The sequence below is a fragment of the Fusarium redolens genome, assembly GCF_020744475.1.
Source record: "Fusarium redolens strain MPI-CAGE-AT-0023 chromosome Unknown BKA55scaffold_6, whole genome shotgun sequence".
Taxonomy (NCBI): domain Eukaryota; kingdom Fungi; phylum Ascomycota; class Sordariomycetes; order Hypocreales; family Nectriaceae; genus Fusarium; species Fusarium redolens.
Genome location: NW_025763669.1, coordinates 111,018 through 123,602, shown reverse-complemented (window position 1 = coordinate 123,602; position 12,585 = coordinate 111,018). Strand labels below are relative to the sequence as shown.

Below are 12,585 nucleotides of genomic sequence, written 5' to 3'. Positions count from 1 at the left end.
TACAGGAAAAAGAAAAGCCACCACCACGGAAGCAGCTGGCCAAAAAGTCCGGGGAAAACGCTTCCACCAGCAGCAGCGATAGGGGCCATAGCTCCAAATAACCCTACCGAGATGTTGCGGGCCTTTCCGGGGGGAAACGTGGTAGTCAGGAGAGCTAAGTTCTGTGTGGTGATTATAAGCTCTCAGCCACAGGTCTCAACCGCAAATAACACATCTAGCTCACTATTTAGACATTATACCACAATGCCTGACCAATTGCTACAGCATAAATGCTGATGTCAGGACAGCGATGGCGTTGGGAAGAATGAATGCGGCACCGACGCCGCTCAGGGCTCGCATAGCGCTCAGGGAAGCAAGGCTGCGCATGAAACCAGATATGAGGTGGAACACGACCCAAAAAGCGCCCGCAATTGCTACAGTGGTCTTATGGCCATAAGCGGCTCCTATACGACCACCCATGAGGACGAAAGTTCCCTGTGTCAGTCTTGATTCATTGTGGTGTCAACTGTTTGGGCAATAGACTCTTGAAGCCGAAGGGGCAACTCACGGATACGAAGCCACCAACCATATGGCATGCTCAGGGGATGCCCCCAGCTCATTAGTGATCTTGAGGCTGACATTCATGCCAGCACCGAAGGGGACCATCTACCATTTACCATGTGAGAAGATATCGTCGAAGAAGGGTCGAGGTCTAATACTTGGATGAATTGGCAGAGGATAATGCAGGCCGCGCTCCAAACATTTCGTAGCCCAGGATTCTTCTCGGAGAGATTAGGACTTCCCGGGTTTTGGGCGGTCGCGTCAGTGGCCATTGCTAAAATTGCTGATGTCTGCGTTTTTCGAAGCTCGAGTTGATGTCTAACCGCTTGATAGCCGGCTGTCACTAGCTAAGGGCTTCTTTACTGTTGTCTGTTTTATAATACTGTTATAGTCAAGGTAAAATGGATCCTGGTGGGGTTGACTAAGTTTCCCAGGTCTCGGCCGATTATAAAATCGTTATTATTAACCTCCCATCCTAGTAGGTACTAGTATACTAACGACAATTGTCATGCCCATATTAGTTAAGTGACTTGGATTAGTATTCCCCGTAGAGATGATAATAGCGGAAATTGAGGGGGCAATGTTGTTAGTAATTTAATAATAATAATAACATTACCAAGGTCTCAAGATTCAGCAGGATATTTAGGAATACCTAGAATAGATGTCGACTAGTTACGCGGTTAATCATATGGATATTATAAACGCAGTCGTTCCGATTTTCTCTTCAACTTGGTCGCGTGGTGTGACTAAAGTGTCCAACGCTAGGTATTGCCGGTCATGACTCTTGTCTTGAACACACAAAACGCTCTGCTGTTTTGCAGGTCTAATAAGATCAGTTACCATGGATTTGCGACGTCGCACAGGCGGCCCGGAGGCCGGTAAGCGAGATTCTTCCGAGAATCGCTCAGGACACTCATACTAAGCAGTTGGAGAAGGCAGTGAGCGACTCGCATTCTTGCATGGTGCTACTGTTGATCGGTGTATTGGACAGTTTGTCTAGACTCTACATGCTTGCACTCTATTATTGACAGGGAAAGTACGCAATACTCCATGAGATAAGCTCGATCCAAAGAGTCTTTGAGAGGTGCTATCCAATCCCGAAATAAGGCTCATCCTCTATATCTAGAGCACGTTCAAGATGAAGGGGTTTTGCTTGTCCGTAAGATCACGGAAATAATAGTCATCTTCGTTGAGCAGATGCCTGTGCTCTTCCAGGAACGCCCGACGCTTACGGTTCTCGTAGTGCATGTATGCGATGTTAGAGATGCCAGCAAACAAGCTGACAGCCAAAGAGACGATGTTGGCCCTGAGACCTTGCCTGTAGGGAGGAGTCGTGTATAGCTGCGGACCAACGATGCCTAAAGCGTATCAGCAAAGACCTTTGCAGCCAGGTTGCTACTACATACATCCACAACAGTAACAAGTGAACATGATAGCTTGAGCTGTTACTTTCTTGGTGTGGCCGGCGATATTTCCCGAGATAGTGCCCATCCCCAGCAGGAAGCTACACGGTATAAAAGCCATCATGGCCCAGAATCTAAGTCGATTTGTCAGTTGATGCAACACATGAAGCATTCGCTGAGGGCTGAGGGCAACGTCACATACCCAGCCATCAAGCGCCAGCGTTGGTCCACGTCGAACCCGTATAGCATGGAAGCACCGACAATGGCCAAGGCGTTGGCCAAACTAGCAAATGCTAGCCTGGAATTTCGGACGCGTGAGGCGAGAGTGCAGAATACAATGAGGCCGATAATCTCGATGACACCGGTGGGAACCTGCAGGAGGGCGGTTTGCAGAGGTGTGAAGCCGAAACCTCTGATAACGAGACTTTGGAACTAGTCAATGGGTCGATGTTAGTCAGGTGCCCCTTATACATTCATGTTGAGGGAGTTCTGATGCAGCGCAACGTACCAGACCGATGCCGTTAAGAATGTTTCCCGATCCTGTGGAAAGGCCAGCCAACCAGACCTTAGGATCCCGAAAAGCTTCGATGGCCTGATCCATCTTGAACTTCTTCGACTCCACGCCGGTCTTCGCGTCCTCCATTCTGCGAAGGGCTACAATACGCTCGCGTTCTTCAAGAAACCAGGCGCTAGCGGGATTAGAGGGCAGAGCGAACCAGAGAACCACAGCCCATACGACCGAGACGGCACCGCAGATGATGAAAGGAAACCTCCAAAGCCCAATCTTGGAGTCGATATGGCCTATACCATACGCAAACAAAGAGCCGACGATGATGGCAATGGGGCTCATTCCATACCACGCCATAAGGCGGATAGGCTGCTCGTCGCGCGTGTACCACATGTTGGTGATGATGAAGAAGGCTGCAAGCTGAATAGATTCCGCAGCACCGAGTAAGAAGCGCAATGCAGCAAAACCTCCAAAGTTCGACGAGGCGGCCATCAGGAACGTTAAAACACCCCATCCCATCACCTGCGAAGCAAAGTATTTGCCGAGGGGAAATCTCTGGAGAAGGAGTAGAGAAGGATACTGCCAGAACAAGAACCCGAAGAAGAAGATGGAGCTGGCCCAAGAATAATCGGTTCCCTGCATATTGAGGCTCTCACTCAAGCCATAATTGGCAGAGTAGTTAATGGTGGACTTGTCGAGATACTGTAGGAACCCGGTAACCATCATCATCCTGGGGAGTTGTCAGCAGTTGCCGAGCCTCTCTTAGTTAGATAAGGACTAGATGTGGTTACTCACGGTAGAAGATAGAGGTCGATCTTTCTGCGAACCCGCTTCTTCTCCTCGTCGGAGATCTCTTCATCCTTGTTCTGCAGATAGTACTGACGACCTATATCGTCCGAGGGATCCACGCCTTTGAGATCTATGCAGGATGTCAGCTAATTTCAGGTACACAGTTTAGTTGCTTCAATACCTTCGATAGCAACTCCGGGGGTGTCGCTGTTCACTTCGATAGGTGGAGGCGAAGCGATCACGTTCTCGTCCGCCTGCTTCTCCTGGGCAGATTTGGGTGCCATCGCTTGAATCACACTTCAAGCTTGGAGACGCAAATTAATGATTTGAAAGTAGCTGCTATCTCGATGTTGAGTGTGGTTATTTTCGGAGAACCATGTCTCAGAACCAGAGAGTTTTTATAGACACGACTCTGATAAGAAGCCACCGTCTTCTACTGCCCCTTCATGATGTCGCAATCTGTCGATAAACGCTCCCATCATGGTAGATTTCGCGACCATGCCTGTCAGAGCTCAACCGAGTGGATATATTGACCTAAGGTGTGTAATGCCCAAGTTCTGTTCTTGTAATACAGGGCTACGGGGTGTTTCGTCTTTTCTATCGGCCATCACGCAACTGACTCTGTCCGACTTCGGTGGTACTTTCGTCGTACAGTACTTCCTGGATATTTACCACACACCCGAGAAATGAAGAGTTTGTTCAGTAATCTAAGCTCGAAAGCCGAAATCTAGCGCCTTGGCCATTATGTCATGCGACCCGACCTTGTTAGGTTTGTTTACTAATCACTTTTTAATTATCGACCACTTCGTGTATCGCATCGATACAAGGCGACCTTCTGCTGAGGCTGAAAGTTGGAAGAGGCATTCGTGTTTCGACCTTCGCTTTGGCTAATGTACGTTTAGGTCTCATTGCCATTTAAGGCGGTATGGTGCAATGATAACCATGGTGCATCGCCGCATTTCGGAGTGACACTTTATGGCTCTAGAGGCCCAATTACCAATCTGAGCGTCTCAGGGAATATGCCTAGATTACAAACGAAGGGCCCGTGAAAGGCGTATAATATCTCATGATGCGGCCACTGTCTTTTGTCGCCGCCGAGACCTGCAGCGTTTTGCGTCTTTTTCAAATAGGACTCATCGCGACTTTTCAACCCCAATCATCTCGGACTTTAAGTAACAATGGTAGCTCGAGATGACCTCGTTGCCCTCGTCGCCAAGGCGAATGCCCGCGGCCCAACAACTGGCTTCACGGATGTCGATGATGATGCCGAACAGCTCCCCACCGGCTTCGACACTGAGAATGCCAAAGTATTTACCCCCCTCAAGATCGGCGACTTGACGCTGCAGCACCGAGTCGTCCACGCGGCGCTGGGACGGTCTCGCAGTGCCCATTCTGCCGAAAGCCCGTTGGCTGTCAAGTACTTTGAGCAGCGTACCACCCAAGGAGCCCTCATGATCTCTCAAGCCACAGGTATCTCGCTCAAATCCAAGGCCTGGCCCTGGTCAGCGACTCTCGAGACGAAAGAACACCAGGCTGCCGTCAATGATATCATTCAAGCGGTTCACAAGAAAGGCGGATACTGGTTCCAACAGCTCACACACGTGGGTCGCTGCACATCGCCAGGCCTCGTTAAGCACGCCTATAAAGAAGCTGGTCTGGACCCCCCTTCCTACGGTTTCCTTTCGTTATCTTCCTCGGCTGTTGCTGAGACCGGGGTGAATACTCACTCCGGAGAACCATTCGGGGTGCCGCATGCGTTGACAGTTGAAGAGATCCAGGGAATCGTGGCCGATTTCAAGCGCGCTGCCGCCCTTGCAGTCGAAGCTGGAGCCGATGGAGTCGAGGTGTGTGATAAATCTCGTTCAGCCACAAGATGAAGGCCAGCAACCGACGGCTTTGCTAACAGTGCTTGCCAGATTCTTTCAGGAAATGGCTTCCTCTTGGACCAGTTCTTGCACGACAACATCAACCAACGCGATGACCAATATGGAGGATCCGTCGAGAATAGGAGTCGCTTTACTCTGGAAGTGGTCGATGCTATTGCAGAAGTAGTAGGCTACCAGCGTCTGGGAGTCAGAGTGAGCCCCTTTTCTAAGTACGTGCGCCCCCTGATCCTCGTCCTCACCCTTCTTCTGCTAATCTATGGCCACCAGTTTCCACGAGACAGACGGTTCACAACCCCTGGAGCAATTGCTCCATCTCAGCCGTGAGCTCGCTCGGCGGGGTGTAGCATACTTGCATGTCGGCGAAGGCCGTGTATCGCGCAACCTCGGCATTGCCGAGAACCTCTCACGCCTCGTGGCCAAAGGAATTGCCCCAGAGGATGTCTCTCTTCGACCGTTCCGGCGTCTCCTGAGGGACACCACCCCTTCCAACCCACATCATACACCTACTGTCCTCGTCGGCAACGGAGGCTACACTGCCGCATCTGGCCTTCTAACAGTGCAAGACGACCTGGCCGACGCAATCTCATACGGCCGGCGCTTCATCTCCAACCCCGACCTCGTCCAACGTCTTCGTCTGGGACAACCACTCAGTCCCTACGATCGGGACACTTTTTACACCCATGGCGCTGAAGGATACACCTCCTACAGCAACTTTGAGGAGCACAAGAGAAATTCATCTCAGCCTTGCCACAGTAATATTCCTGCTGCAGAGGAAGCCGAGGCAACCAGGGAAGATGACACCAACGGCGCGGCAAACAACAGCAGCGAGGCTTCTGCTAAGCGGGTTGCTATCATCGGCGCTGGAATCAGTGGTACTGTCACGGCGGCTGCTTTCCAACGACTTGGTGGCTTCGAACTCCAGATCTTCGAGCACAAGAGCGTCCCGGGTGGTGTCTGGGTATATGATCCTGTATCCACGACCGTTCCCCAGTTTCCCGCTACGGAGCCCTCAGACATCGACCCGCCTCTGCCGCGCCCTAACAGCCCTTTCCCGCTGGATCTTCCCCGTTCGACGCGTCAGCGCTTCCTCTCGTCTCCCATTTATGAGTCCCTTGAAGCCAACATTCCTTACAAGGTGATGGGAGGCGCGACAGATTTCAACCTCCCACCCCCGGCAAACAACGACCACTACCTGAGCGTCGCTGAAGTCACAGAATTTGTAGGCAAGGCTACTCAGAAGTACAGCTCCATCACTCGATACAGCACCATGGTGGAAGATGTTCAAAACCTCCCGCAGGGCGGCGTGAGGCTACTTTTACTTTGGGAGAATGCTGAAGGAACGGACACTTGGTATGAAGAGGATTTCGACCATGTCATTGTCGCCACGGGCCACAACAGCGTCCCTCGAGTCCCCAAGATTCCCGGCCTCGGGGCCTGGAGGGGAGGCCTGCAACATTCTTCGACATGGCGGTCGGGAGAGGAGTTCAAGGAGAAGAACATCCTGGTGATCGGTACCAGCGAGAGCGCCATCGATCTCGTTCTTGAGTCTCTGCCTCATGTCAAGGGCGATATTCATGTGAGTCAGAGGACGCCGCACCCCCGGTATCCCAACGTGTTTGATCGGCCTTGCGTCAAGGTCGTGACCACGATCGACCATTTCACCGAAGACGCGATTCATCTGCATGACGGGTCTGTCTTGCGAGGCATCGACGTGGTAGTCTTTGCGACGGGATACTTCTACACCTACCCCTTCCTCTCGAATGTCCGCCCGCCCGTAGGTCCCGGTGGCCACCGCGTGCCTGGCCTATATCAGCACATATTCGACGTGCATAACCCCAACACCATCGCGTTCGTCGGCGTGGTCAACGCGTCCTTGACGTGGCTGACCTGGGAGAAGTCCGCCTTTTTGGTCGCCCTGTTCTGGTCTGGAAAGATCAAACCCCAAGCAGAGATGTTCAAGAGGCATGGGAGGCAGACAGACTCGCTGAAAAGGGGGAGGTTATGTTCCATATCCTGGACCTGCCTTATGAACGCGTTCTCTTCTTCGATGAGCTGAACGAACTAGCTGCCGAATACCTACAGCAGGAGTCAGCCGATGAGACACTTCTGCGGGGATTCCCATTTGAATTCATCCTGGCTTTGATTGCCAGTCGGCCAACGAAGCTGAGGAAGTACGGCTTGTTGAAGGATGTTGGTGGTCGAGGCGTCATTGGCCCTGCGATCCCGGTGCCTATCGAGCATGCAAACATCCGCAGCGCTACTGACAAAGTGGCGGCGGTGATGGCAGATGAGATTGGTCTTCCTGGCATTAATGACACCGCCAATAGGGTAACCACAGCCGCATAGTGAGACTCCAAGTCACACGATTTTGATACTTTTGTAGACCTACTTACATTGCCTGGTTTAAGAAATCCTGTCCTTAAAATTTCATGAAACGCTGACTAATTCGTAATTATCGCTTTCTTGACTTTGTTTGAAAGTCAACTACTCTTCTCTGATTCTCTACTCGTTCAATACATATATCAACTTCGCTTACCCTTTGGAAATAAGCAGTATGGTTGTAGTTCCTTGCAGTATGAAAACACTGGTAGGCATACGCATGGGCTATAATAACGATCTCGTTATACGAGCGGCAAGTGTAACACTGAAAGAGAGAAGAAGGCTTGTTCTAGTGGCTAGAGAAACGTCGTTGACGAGCATTTACCTGGAGAACATGCTTGAGGTGACCAAGGCTGGCGCCGTGGTATTCCCGCCTGTGATGGCATTTCATATGAGGCCGAGTTCGATTGATGACATGGTGCAGCAAAGTGTCATGAGAATGATTGATCTGCTGGACTTGAAAGCTGTTGACGGGGACATGCAGGATGGAGCACCTTGGAAAGGGTTTGACTGGGCAGCAAAGGGAAAGCAAAAGACTAGTCCATAATCACAGGTCATTCCTGGACTTTAATACGAGACTTTAATAATATCATAATGAGAGCTAGAAAAATATACTAAGCTACAGTTTTGTAGAACGCTGTGGATATACAGCAAAGTCCTTTGCGTTATAACCCTTCGGCCATATGCCATTCTTACCAGGCGCCAGAATTCCCTTCGGATCCAGTGCATCCTTGATCGTAGTATTAAGATGCATCTGCGCATTATTATTGAAGTTGTAAGTCTGAGCAATCTGATCCATCAGTGCCAAATGAGTGCGATACTCTCCCCAGCCCTTCTTCGCAGCGTCGTCGATCAACTGACTAATGAGGGCGTGCGCTCGACGGCAAGACTCTGGATCAAGACGGTCAAAGACAAGACACACGATGTGATGCATCTCCCTCATTCCAACGACAAAGGTTCCAATGAAGTCGAAACCGGCTTCTTCGCAGCGCTTGCGGGTCAGAGCATATTGGGCGACCGCGTCGTCGCCTGTGACTTTGGCGATGGGGGAGAAGAATAGGTGAGCTCCATTTGGCAACCAGTTACTGGTAAAATGTCATTAGTATCTTGACAATGTTATCAATCGAGATGCAGAACTTACACCCATTCTAGCTCCGTCATCGTGGGAATTCCTTGCAAGGTAAGATCTCGAGTTTGCAAGACAACGTTGTCAGGCATATCCTCTGGAAAGTAGAATTTAGTCCCGGGGATGGCAGAGAAAGCACCCTTGACAACTTCCCACATGACCTTCCGGATGGGTTCAGGACCGTAAAGTGCTCCGTAAAAGTTCCAGCGTCCTAGGTTGAGCTTCTTTGCAATCTCGTCCAGTTCCTTGTCGTTGAGAGGCTTTTTCGAAGATGTATACTTATCACGAGATCCCTATGGCTATTGTTAACTCGGCGCATAATGAGCAAGTCGGTTTCATACCATAACAGCTGCATCCAAAAGTACATGTCTGACAGTCGGAACATTCTGCAGCACCATTGATGTTCGAAGCGGTCGAATGATCTCAATGGCCTGGTGAAGATCTTCGTCTTTGGGAATAGTGATCAAGTATGACTGATATCCTCCGGGGTTCACCATGAGCCAAACACCCATCTTGACAACAATACCGAGAGACGATTGAGTAAAGATGCCGTCGTTATAGGGACCGAAACCGTAATTGAACAGCTGCCACGCCGAGTTTGGCTCTTGTTCGTGTGGTGGAGCATTTGGATCGGCGTCTGGGTTTGGAAGAGCACCCATTCCCGTGCGGACTAATGTGCCGTCAGGAAGTACAACTTTGGAGAGTCAGTTACAAATATCCCCTGCAATGAGATAGCTGTGTCAGGGTTCTTACCTTCCATGCCGCAATGCATCATAAAGTGATCACCTAGAGGCTGTCAGTACTGTGACATGAGTTGGTATCATGGAAAAGATGACTTACCATACGGAGTATAGCCTACTCCTCTCTCTGTAGTATTTCCAAGTACTGATCCGCCGCCGAGATCGGGGACATCAATCCACAGTTTGTCACGGAGGTTGTTGTCCACCAAGTACTGGTGAAGATCTGTATATGTAACTCCAGGTTCGACCAGAGCATATGCACCATCAACATCAACCTTCAAGATCTTGTTCATATGTTTACCAAGATCGAGACCAATTGACCCCGGTACACGGGGAGCAGCACCGCCATATCCAACATTTCGGCCGATGGAGAATGGCCAAAGGGGAATCTCGAACTTATTGCACAACCTGACTATCGCTTGAACCTCGGCCACATCGCGGGGAGTGATGACAGCTGAAGAAACAAAATGCTGTTTGGAGGTTATGTCGAACATGTCGTGCATCTTGCTGGGGTCGCGATAGTCCTGCTTGTCTAGTTGCTCAGGCTTGGAAATGACGACAACATTCTCAGCAGTTGTGGTTTCAATTACTTCTGATATGAATTGATTGAAAACAGATGGTTTGATGCCAGGAGGCAAAACAAGGGGAGTAACAGTAGGCATTTTGGGGGTGATAGACTGGCTCGAGAGTAAGTACACTCATGTGCTACTCGGGTTGGGCTTAAATAGACATTCTCACTGACTAGCAGCACATTCGGCATTCGTGAGCCTTAGTCTGTGGCTAGCCAGTGGTGGGGATTTTCCCGTTCAGCCGAAGTTGGGTTACACAAACTCGAGGTGGAGGTGGGGAATTGTCCGAGACGTGCATATGCCCGCGTCCTGAAGCCGTACCTTGAAGAGTCTTTTGATATGAACAGGCAAAGATCGGCTCAACAAAGGGGAACAATGCGCGCAACGTGTTGAACTTTCCTTGGCTGATCCATTGAATTTGGAGCTTGATTGGCTTTGAATCATCTCAGGGGTATGTCAGATCATTACGGAAAGTGTACTCTCATTAACATAATGAATGTACTGCAAAGAATGCAAAGAAATGTTGCGTTTGGATGAATTTGGCTCGTATTGCACTATCTACTGTATCCTCTAATAATACTTGTACTCCACTTGTATGGTCACCGCGGAACTGCATATCAGCCAAGAACAGAACACTATGATGTGAATTGAATGACCAGTTTTCCCGACGTCTAACGAGATTAGTCAACCGAGAATTATAACAACGAAAGGGGTGACTTACCTTGGAGAACCGATTGACCAAATCGTCCAGCTCATCGAAGCCCACTGACTCCACTATAGGCTTTACCACGCCCCTCCGTACGAACTCGAGAGCTTCCAGTGTTTCCGTTCGTGTTCCCACCAACGTTCCCAACAGATTGATGCCACGGTCAATGAGAGTAAGTGGATGCAGGTTCATGGCTTGATCTGGTGGGGGAATACCAACGCAGACCAGAGTGCCAAATACTGCAACTAGATCAATAGCGTTTTGATAAGCTCGACCTGACCCTGCGGTGACGATAACGGCCTTGGCTCCAGCTTCATTGGGAGTAAGCTTCCTCAGTTCCGCCGGTGTATCAGGCGATGCTCCATCAAAGTATGCATCCGCTCCCATCTTGATACAAGACTCTCTTGCAGGTCCAATATCAACAGCAGCAACACGGAATCCCATGGCTTTCGCATACTGAACCCCCAAACCACCAACACCACCACCAGCTCCGACTATAGCAACCCATTCTCCTGGTGTCGCTCCACAAGCCTTGAGTGCTTTGTATGCAGTAACGCCGCCGCACAATGTCGGTGCAACCAGCTCATCCGGGAGTTCATCCGAGTCCGGAATTGTGAGGACATAACGACTTGGTACAATGCAGTGTTCAGCAAATGTTCCATCCCACTTTCGTCCTGAATTCTGCTGCTCTAAACAGCGAACCTCGCCGCCGGGCTCACGACAGCAGTTACATCGACCACAGACGTCTCTTACCCAAGCAATGCCAACTCGGTCTCCAATCTTGACAGAACTAGGATCTATTCCAGAGCCAACTTGCACAATGCGGCCCACGCCCTCGTGGCCAAGAACCTCACGGCATGGACCGAGGTAACCACCTGCAAGGGCCATATCAGTGCCGCAGACACCGGTAGCAGATAGTTTGACGAGAACTTCCCATGGCTGGAGTTTGGGGATGGGAACTGAGTTGATCTTGAACTGGAAGCCTTTATCCGAGCGCTTCATAGCATGTCAGCGATTGGCAAAGCAGAGATGATTGAGGTCCCGATTCAACATACAACCACGGTAGCTACCCGATGGTAGGGTTCGTCAACCATTGTCCCCCATATGTTCGGCACCACTGGATTAGAGCTATTTTAATCGTGCTGAGACTGAATGTGGTCGAAGAAGATTGTCTCTAGCTCGAGTTGGATATCGAGAATGCTAAGTGACTGAAGTTTCAAGTGGCAGGCATACCAGTAATAAAAGTGAGATATGTTTAATCTAAATCCCGGATGCCGCGACCAAATGCCGAAATATCATTATCTAGAAACCGAATGGCTGTGCTTTTGCGGGGTTTCCATACCTGGATCTGGACTAGATCGTGGAGATGAGGCGGGATGCCGATCTCAGTTGCGGGGGTGGCAGATTTCCCGACTCCACGTGTTCGTCATCACGAAGCATGCTTTTCTTGCAAGGAAGAACGAATAAGTCATCCTGTCTACTCAGGCTCATCTATGCTATCGACTGTGGATTTTGTGACCCATGACTCCCCTCCCCTGGCATTCGCTAGGTTGCATCGCTCATTTGCTCTAATTTGAACTGCCTCCCAAGCTCGCTCACCCGACCTTATGACCTCGGTCAACACCATGACGGATAAGCAGCCGCAACATTGTTGTTCTATCTGCTTTGCTGAGTTCACAAAGTCCGGTATGCCGTTCGAGACCTAGACCCTTGACTGGATGCAACGCGTACTAACAATGTTGCATCAAGACCACCTTAATCGACATTACCTGTCGCGTAAGTCTATTACGACCTTGTTGTTGGAGGGTATGTATACTAAAGCAGCAAGCACCCAGACACAGATGAAAGGTCTTATCAATGCCAATACTGCATCCGTGGTTTCAACCGTCGGTCAGTCTATACTTTACTGTTCCTTTTTGGGTTTCAAAAGCTGAGACAT

At 50.1% G+C, this 12,585-nt stretch overlaps 7 protein-coding genes across 7 annotated transcripts; 4 read left to right on the top strand and 3 right to left on the bottom strand.

The window, feature by feature from the left end:
- Positions 1-1,662: 1,662 nt before the first annotated feature.
- BKA55DRAFT_688108 (allantoate permease) lies at positions 1,663-3,524 on the bottom strand (the record flags this gene model as incomplete). The annotated part of the gene is made up of 6 exons (XM_046199168.1): positions 1,663-1,898; positions 1,947-2,077; positions 2,137-2,375; positions 2,452-3,181; positions 3,247-3,370; positions 3,422-3,524. 6 exons carry the CDS (start codon positions 3,522-3,524, stop codon positions 1,663-1,665), a joined length of 1,563 nt encoding a protein of 520 aa, XP_046050659.1.
- An 894-nt stretch (positions 3,525-4,418) lies between these two features.
- On the top strand, positions 4,419-5,470 carry BKA55DRAFT_509025 (12-oxophytodienoate reductase; the record flags this gene model as incomplete). The annotated part of the gene is made up of 3 exons (XM_046187492.1): positions 4,419-5,084; positions 5,157-5,339; positions 5,408-5,470. 3 exons carry the CDS (start codon positions 4,419-4,421, stop codon positions 5,468-5,470), a joined length of 912 nt encoding a protein of 303 aa, XP_046050658.1.
- Positions 5,471-5,628: 158 nt separating this feature from the next.
- On the top strand, positions 5,629-5,856 carry BKA55DRAFT_473019 (uncharacterized protein; the record flags this gene model as incomplete). The annotated part of the gene is made up of 1 exon (XM_046186153.1): positions 5,629-5,856. A coding segment is annotated over one exon (228 nt), but the record flags the coding sequence as incomplete, so codon positions are not given.
- A 408-nt stretch (positions 5,857-6,264) lies between these two features.
- Positions 6,265-7,498, top strand: BKA55DRAFT_592490 (uncharacterized protein; the record flags this gene model as incomplete). The annotated part of the gene is made up of 3 exons (XM_046195401.1): positions 6,265-7,043; positions 7,073-7,352; positions 7,454-7,498. The coding sequence occupies 3 exons, from the start codon at positions 6,265-6,267 to the stop codon at positions 7,496-7,498; spliced, it is 1,104 nt and encodes a 367-aa protein (XP_046050656.1).
- Positions 7,499-7,680: 182 nt separating this feature from the next.
- BKA55DRAFT_471020 (flavoprotein) lies at positions 7,681-7,995 on the top strand (the record flags this gene model as incomplete). The annotated part of the gene is made up of 1 exon (XM_046186140.1): positions 7,681-7,995. A coding segment is annotated over one exon (315 nt), but the record flags the coding sequence as incomplete, so codon positions are not given.
- A 98-nt stretch (positions 7,996-8,093) lies between these two features.
- On the bottom strand, positions 8,094-10,047 carry BKA55DRAFT_640139 (vanillyl alcohol oxidase). Its single transcript, XM_046197119.1, has 5 exons — positions 9,472-10,047; positions 9,385-9,417; positions 8,973-9,325; positions 8,647-8,924; positions 8,094-8,590 (listed from the first exon to the last, which is right to left on the bottom strand). Exons 1-5 carry the CDS (start codon positions 10,031-10,033, stop codon positions 8,125-8,127), a joined length of 1,692 nt encoding a protein of 563 aa, XP_046050654.1. The 5' UTR covers positions 10,034-10,047; the 3' UTR covers positions 8,094-8,124.
- Positions 10,048-10,467: 420 nt separating this feature from the next.
- Positions 10,468-11,970, bottom strand: BKA55DRAFT_309806 (chaperonin 10-like protein). Its single transcript, XM_046185629.1, has 3 exons — positions 11,702-11,970; positions 10,662-11,642; positions 10,468-10,611 (listed from the first exon to the last, which is right to left on the bottom strand). Exons 1-3 carry the CDS (start codon positions 11,738-11,740, stop codon positions 10,576-10,578), a joined length of 1,056 nt encoding a protein of 351 aa, XP_046050653.1. The 5' UTR covers positions 11,741-11,970; the 3' UTR covers positions 10,468-10,575.
- Between the last annotated feature and the right edge of the window lie 615 nt (positions 11,971-12,585).

Bases quoted from the DNA above. Each gene is read 5' to 3' on its own strand.
- BKA55DRAFT_640139 (XM_046197119.1), bottom strand. From the start codon at position 10,033: ATGCCTACTGTTACTCCCCTTGTTTTGCCTCCTGGCATCAAACCATCT. The intron at 9,418-9,471 runs GTAAGTCATCTT...GACAGCCTCTAG, and splicing joins AGTAGGCTATACTCCGTATG to GTGATCACTTTATGATGCAT. The intron at 8,591-8,646 runs GTAAGTTCTGCA...ACATTTTACCAG, and splicing joins ATGACGGAGCTAGAATGGGT to TAACTGGTTGCCAAATGGAG.
- BKA55DRAFT_309806 (XM_046185629.1), bottom strand. From the start codon at position 11,740: ATGGTTGACGAACCCTACCATCGGGTAGCTACCGTGGTT. The intron at 11,643-11,701 runs GTATGTTGAATC...CATGCTATGAAG, and splicing joins ATCGGGTAGCTACCGTGGTT to CGCTCGGATAAAGGCTTCCA. The intron at 10,612-10,661 runs GTAAGTCACCCC...TAATCTCGTTAG, and splicing joins TGGTCAATCGGTTCTCCAAG to ACGTCGGGAAAACTGGTCAT.